Below are 7310 nucleotides of genomic sequence, written 5' to 3'. Positions count from 1 at the left end.
TATATATATTATATAAAGACAATAAAATTGAGGGGGGTCGAGTCCCCCTGACCTATGCTAAATCTGTCAGTGCCTCTTATAGTGAGTTGTGTCAATTTTCAAGTGACTAAATTCGTAAATTATTGATAGGTTTCTTAAGGTTAAATTGGGTTTTTAGTGTATTAATTTTACTTTTCAATCTCTTGACTTACCAACTTAGTTTGGTTTAAAATGTATCCTAAATCCTAAAATTTAAATCGTGTGTTATTTTAATAGACTTTGACCTTTCTAATTTAAGTGGAAGAGATTTCCAACACCATAAATGTTAAAACTTTGTATTATTTGAATATATCAATAGTGTTCATAAATGCCCAACGCTAGAGGATCATCATAAGACTATAATAACTGTCTATTGTTACACTAAATATCATTTTGTATTACTTAATTAACTATGTTTAGTACGGTCTAAAAAATCTCTATTTGCTACAAATTTTACTATTGCACATTTGTCACTTTTCAATTATTTGCTACAATATTTACTATTTTTTCTCAAACTAAAATAGTTTATCACTTAAACACATTACAACTCGAACTAAAATAATCTATACCACAAATACAAACTTTTATAACCTAACCATAACAATCAACTCTTGTCTCAAACGCCTCATAAGCTACTATTTTAGTTCGTATACTTCTATACTTGTTATCTTTTGTCAAAATTTAGTTTAAAAATGTTTTAAGGCAAATTTGGTATGCAATTTTAGTTTTATTTTGTGTTCTCAAATTTAAAGCATACATATTTACCTACCAACTAAAACTTCAAATAATCATTTTGGTCTTTTGTTGTTCGTTTTTTTAAAGTACGCACACACGCACGCACACACACACAAATAATACAACTATTTTACTTGAGTGAGATGCAAACTAGTTCAATAAATTAAGAGGCAATATGCGTAATTAAAATGTTTTAAGGCGCGCACACACACACACGGACACGCGCACGCACGCCTGCACGCACACCCACACACACAACACCCCCCCACACGCACACGCACGCACGCACGCACGTGCACACACACACACGCACGCACACACACGCACGCACCCCCCCACACACGCACGCACGCACACCCCACCACATACACGCACGCACGCAACGATCCTGAATCTCTCATTGGTAACTATCTCATTTTTTGGTTCTAAATTTCTTACCACAAATTTCACATTTACTAACTAATTGAGTTTAATTCTTAGTCAAATTATAGAAACAAAAAACAAGCTTTTAGAAATGATTTTTCTTTTAGTTTTAAAAACTTGCATATTATTTATGTTAAACAAATGAAAGAAACGTGCTTATAGGCTTAACTTTAGAAAATCAAAATACTTAAAAAGAATATTTTCATTCAATGACCTTTCGCTTTTTCGTTTTTCATTTTAATTACGCATATTGCCTCTTAATTTATTGAACTAGTTTGCATCTCATTCAAGTAAAATAGTTGTATTATTTGTCAAATTTTAGAACAAATATGCAAGTTTCTGAAAAACTACTCTTCTAGTATTTAAAATTTTGTTTGATTTTCTTAAAACGATAGTAAAATGCAAGCGAAAAAAACAAGAACGGTATTGGCTGAAAAAGTGTTTATAGTTTAATTTTTTTTAAAAAAAAAAACCATTAGTTATCCCTGGAGTTTTTTTTATAAGTTTTTAAAACTTGCCTTGATTTTAAAAATAAGTAAAGTAGATCACAGAACAATAATTTTAGAAGTGAGTGTTTTATGTTCAATTTTGAAGAAACTAAAATAAAAAAAATCAAATAATTACGGACAAATAGTTATTGTTTTTAATTTTAAGATGCTTCCTTGCAATCATCTAGAAAGAAATTGAAATATTATTTAATCAATCCATTAATTTTTGAAAACAAAAAATGCGATTTAGATATTTAAAATTTAAGTATTAAAGTATTAAAAAAAGTATTAAAGAATGAAGCGTTAGAATTAGAACTTACGACAAATAAAAGTTGTATTAATAAATGAACCGAAGAATTAAGCTTCCAAATCCAACTATAGAAACCCAATCGTAAGCATTGAGCTTGTGGACGAAAACGAGTCGAGGGCTAGTGGCTGTCGTCTCGCTTCGCTAATAGCCTCGAAATCGACTGGAAATTACTGCCGCCGCTGTTGCTGCTGCTCTGAGTGCCGGACTTTCCGACGAACGGCGGCAGAGGTATCGAAACCATGGCGCTCCATTCCAGTTTCACAACGGTTGCATACGCGAATCCAGTTTCTTCATCTAGGCAACGGCAACCAATTCATTTCCCTTACGTTTCCAACAATTCAATCTCGTGGACTCGTCACTGTCGAGCCCTAAGTCTCCCGTGTTCCGACGTTTCTCCGTCACTGAAGGCTACGTTCTCTCCCACTGTATGATTCGATCGCATTGTTTTTTGTTTATCTTAGTTTGAGTTGTTTGGCGATTGATTTCCCATGCAGTGAACCTTCTTAATGAATTTAAGGAAAACTGGAGTTGCCAATTTCTAGGGAATCGAAGTTCGTTCCGTCCAAACTTTGTTTATGATTAAACACGTTTTAGTTGCAGTATTTACAATGTGATGGTTTGATCATTGGGAATTTGCTCCTTTTGATCTCGACTACGATTTGGAAAATTGTGTGGTTTGTTATTTTGTGGACTGAGCTTGGTTGTGTATGTTGGCAGGTAACGGCGCATGCAACACCAGAGCCTCTTAGAATCATGATATCTGGTGCTCCCGCTTCCGGTAAAGGCACACAATGTGAACTTATTACTCAGAAAGTAAGCAATTTCATTAATAATCAACTCTACGCAAAGCATCTATTTTCTCTTACCGATTTGACATTGTGTTAGTTACATAAATCAATTTCTCAGGGAGAGAATTTTGGTCACTATTGATTGTGGGAAGGGAAAAACCTAGATCTGGAGTCTATTGATTACATATATATTTAAACGCCGTTTATTTGTATGATTTCCTTATGAGACCTTCATGATTCCCCCCGCCCCCCACGGGACGTACTCTCGTGGTTTTTGTTTTTTGTTTTTTTTTGGGCGGGAAATTGATAATTTGTTGAATTTTATCATCCAAACGTCTCTCCGTCGTGTGCTTCGAGGGGTAAGTTATCTCTTTTTTTAATCACGAAAGATCAAATTATTTTTTGAGATTTTTACTTGCTTTGATAGAAGGAGCCTAGTATATTCCAATTTCCAAGTGTAGTGTAGTAAAAGAAAAGATTTTATGACATGTTAAGAAGTAAGAAATTTCTTTCTAATCCAATAAATTTTGCACCTGGTAAAATTTCTTTCTAATCCGATAAATTATGCACCTTAAAGTACCAAGTTTACGGTTGTCTTCTCATAACACTCAGAGCTGTTTACTTTAAGATACACGTGAACATCATTCAATAACAACTAGGCTTTAAAGTGTATATGCCATTATGTAGGCTTAAAAGTTACTGATTCTAAGGACAGAGGGAAAACAATTTGGGGTGCTACCTCAGACAGAGCTCTCTTGTGTTAGCCTTCTCCTCCGGAGATGGGAGCATTCTTCCATTTTGAAATCTTTCTAGGTATCTTGGTCAGGTTGACTATAAGAAACCTATACAATAGCAAAGTCATAAAAGAGCTTACAGTTGGCTACACCTGGAAGAACACTTGTGAATATGTCTTGGAGTTTGGAGAAGGGAGGATTTGAGTTAAGAAAGTATATTCTTGGGCTATTTTCCATTTAATTTTTTTACTATTAAAAAGGACAAAGATTATATGGTTCATTAACAATTTTTGAGTCTCATTGTGTCTGTTTATTAGTTCTGAAATTAGTAGGCTGATGTTATTTCAATTTTTTTCTGCCTATATCTCCACTAAAGTCTTACATGTTTTGACTGAACCTATCCCCTTTATCTGCTCACACTTCGATTATTGTTATTGTCATTTTTTTAATAACCTACAATATTTGTTTATGCTTGCTATAAATTTCTCATTTTCTATTGCCCATGGAGAATAGCAGACTGAATCAAGCCATTCTCCTATGTGCAGTATGGTTTGGTGCACATCGCTGCTGGAGATTTACTTAGGGCAGAAGTCAATAGTGGCAGCAAAAATGGGAAGCTGGCGAAAGAGTACATGGAGAAAGGACAATTAGTCCCTAATGATATAGTCGTGCTAGTAGGAAACTCTATATTATTACTTTGGTATGTGGTAATTTTTGTCTGTAACATGTCTATCGGAATCTTGTAGATGGTAAAGGAACGGCTGTTGCAACCTGATTCTCAAGAGAATGGTTGGCTCTTGGATGGTTATCCTAGGAGTTATTCTCAAGCAATTGCTCTCAAGGAACTTGGCTTTGAGCCTGATCTTTTCATTCTTCTTGAAGTAAGTGATTGAAATTTCATTTGAATTGCCAAGACAGAGGAGTGATCAGTTCCAGTTGCTCTTTGTTTATAATTGGGTTTGTACGTGGAAAGAAGGAGAAAAAACTAAATTTAATGTTGGCAGATGAATTTGGATAATTGGACTGCATATGAAGATATGATCTTGATTTGTCGTGATTTTTATTTTTTTAATTTTTTAAATATAGCTTTTACTATTTTCCAGTCTTAACAAACAGACATCTGATCAGAGCTCAAAGACCAGAACTTACAAATTACAATAACATCCACTCGTTATTGTAGGTTTCTGAAGAAATTCTTGTCGAGAGAGTTGTTGGAAGAAGATTAGATCCCATTACTGGTAAGATATATCACTTAAAGTATTCTCCTCCTGACACTGAAGAGGTTGCTGCTAGACTCACGCAGCGGTTTGATGACACTGAAGAAAAGGTATTTTCTATAATACTACATCTAATTTGGTATGTCATCTTGAATTATTCTCTATGGCAATGTCTAAATTTCACAAGGTTTCATTTCAATCCTTTACGGCAAGTTTCTTAATCTTCATATCTGTTTGTGGCGGTTTTTGAGAACTTACGTGGGTGAAGTATTGACCATGTTCCTTGCAATTGGGTTTATTCAGGTGAGGTTAAGATTGCAAACTCATCACCAGAATGTGGAGGATGTTCTTTCGATGTATCAAGATGTGACAGTTAAGGTATGCAATTGGGGGCGGGGGATACAGTGTTAGAGAGAGAGAGAACGTAGCTTTGTATGTAGCCTGCTGTTCATTCTTTTACTTTTGGGAAGAAGTCAGGGAAATTCATTGATTTTCCTTGAGAATCTGAATAACTGAAGGTCCCATGAATTTGATGAATTTTCACTCATCACAACCTCTTTAGACCATTTCATCAATCTTGACCATTCTCAAAAAGCCAATCTATGTTATTGACTTTCGAATTTTAGCCCACACAAATTGATTCAAGTATCTAGTTGACTACCGCAAAGACGGGAGGATAAAGGAGACAAAGCATGCTTTGACCAATTGAGTAGTTCTCGCACAACTTTATTTCATTCTCTCCTAAAATCATCACTATCATCAATCACGTTGCATAATGCAATGAAAATCCAAACGCTAAGATAACTACTCTATAGGCTTCTCTTTGTCAACTAAATATATTCATTTTACCGGCCGTACTGGAGCTAATTTATGGCCCAAGGAGTTCACATCTTCAGAAACTGTCACTTTGACTTTGCTAATAAGCAGACAGTCTTAAAAGATAATCTTCCCTAAAGAATACCTCTCAACTCCATGGGAAAGGACACATTTCCAGTAATCAAATGTCTCTCGAGTCTTCTTAAAAGAAATCGCAAATGATGAACATTACTGACTTGAATCTTAATTATCGATTTACTTGATCGTTCGGCATCAGTTCATCATAAAACTTGTGGCCTTTCTGTTATTGGTCTTCGTAAATTTTTTACGCCCGTGTATTCTTTAATTTTTTTTTTTTTTGTGAATAAAAACTTCACATAAGAGAAATAACACTTGAGGGCTATTTCCCGTCCTTTCAGGTGAATGGAAATGCTTCAAAGACGGATGTATTTGATGAAATAGATAGACTGCTAAGAGGACTTCTAGAGCAACGGAAGGCTGCTACAGAATCTCTGGCCGCATAGATAACTCTGCAGCATGGTTAGATGAAGGTCCCTTTTAAGTATGTGAGATTACATTCTCATAAAATGGAAATTTTGTTGTTATTATTTATTCTTTCTATCGGTGGGTAGGGAAGGTAGCCCCTATCTATTATTTTACATTTTTATTATGGCTATGTACAGAAGCAATAAACATGTGAAAATATCATTATGTAGTTAAGGGGTGGCTTAAGACGAGAAAAGCTTGTCCTACACTTAATTTCTTCTTACTTTATTCAGCAATATCAATACAATGTCTGATTGAATGAATTGAAATTCCAAGGAAGAGTGATACATTCTTTATGTTTTTCTACTTCATTTTCTTATATGAAATTTCTACTTCATTTTCATAAGCCTAGTATTTATTTATAGGGATAGTTGCAAATGTAGCAATTATATTCAAAATAATTAAGTATATAGCAACATTTTTAAAAAATTGCAAATATAGTAAAATCTGTCAAAATTTCACAATGATAGGAGTCTATTATTGATAGACCATGTAACAAATGTTGGTCTATCACTGATAAACCTGATAGAAGTTTATCACTGTTAAACTTTGCTATATTTACAATTTTTTAAAAATATTGATACATACTTAATAATTATTCTAAAAATTGTTACCTATTATAATTACCCTTATTTATATTGTTTGATTGTTTTTATGGCAAGCTGCATTGAATGGAAATTGGAATGATTGTGTAATTGAGAACATCATGTGATTAATTTTTTCTTAAAGGAAACGAGTTTCTTCGTTAATATATATAATGAAATGAGACTGATGTTCAAAGTATAATAGAATTATACAAATAGTTTGAATCTGTAAGGGGTAAAGAATCTGTAATCTAAATATACGGACTAACAGAACGAGGATCAAGAATTTAACAAATTCCAAATAATGTAGAAAAAAATCAAAACAGCAACTGAAAAAAATAGTCAATACAAATGAAATGTTGGGCAAGGAAATAAAAGTATTGAAACAAAAGTATTTCAAAGGACCATAACCATGAAAGAAGTAATCTTTTAGGGGTGTTTGGGGCGTGGAGTGAGTTATTATAATCTGTAGTTATTATAGTCTGTGGGTTATTATAGTTTGTGTTTGGGATGCAGATTATTATAACCTGAATGATTATAATATGTGTTTGAAGTGTATATTATTATAATATGTTTTATTATAATCTGTGTTTGAGGTGCATATTATTATAGGGACCCTTTTACCATTCTGTATATATCAAAAGTGTCTTT

At 33.6% G+C, this 7310-nt stretch overlaps 1 protein-coding gene across 1 annotated transcript; it reads left to right on the top strand.

Moving 5' to 3' along the window:
- The first annotated feature begins 1966 nt into the window (after window positions 1–1966).
- Window positions 1967–6338, top strand: LOC103496552 (adenylate kinase, chloroplastic). The gene is made up of 7 exons (XM_008458454.3): window positions 1967–2399; window positions 2692–2787; window positions 4042–4170; window positions 4243–4377; window positions 4677–4823; window positions 5017–5091; window positions 5949–6338. Exons 1-7 carry the CDS (start codon window positions 2214–2216, stop codon window positions 6051–6053), a joined length of 873 nt encoding a protein of 290 aa, XP_008456676.2. The 5' UTR covers window positions 1967–2213; the 3' UTR covers window positions 6054–6338.
- The last annotated feature ends 972 nt before the right edge of the window (window positions 6339–7310 follow it).

Source organism: Cucumis melo, chromosome 3, assembly GCF_025177605.1.
Source record: "Cucumis melo cultivar AY chromosome 3, USDA_Cmelo_AY_1.0, whole genome shotgun sequence".
NCBI lineage: Eukaryota > Viridiplantae > Streptophyta > Magnoliopsida > Cucurbitales > Cucurbitaceae > Cucumis > Cucumis melo.
The sequence above is the reverse complement of the archived record's forward strand: the minus strand, read 5'-3'. Positions and strand labels throughout refer to the sequence as shown.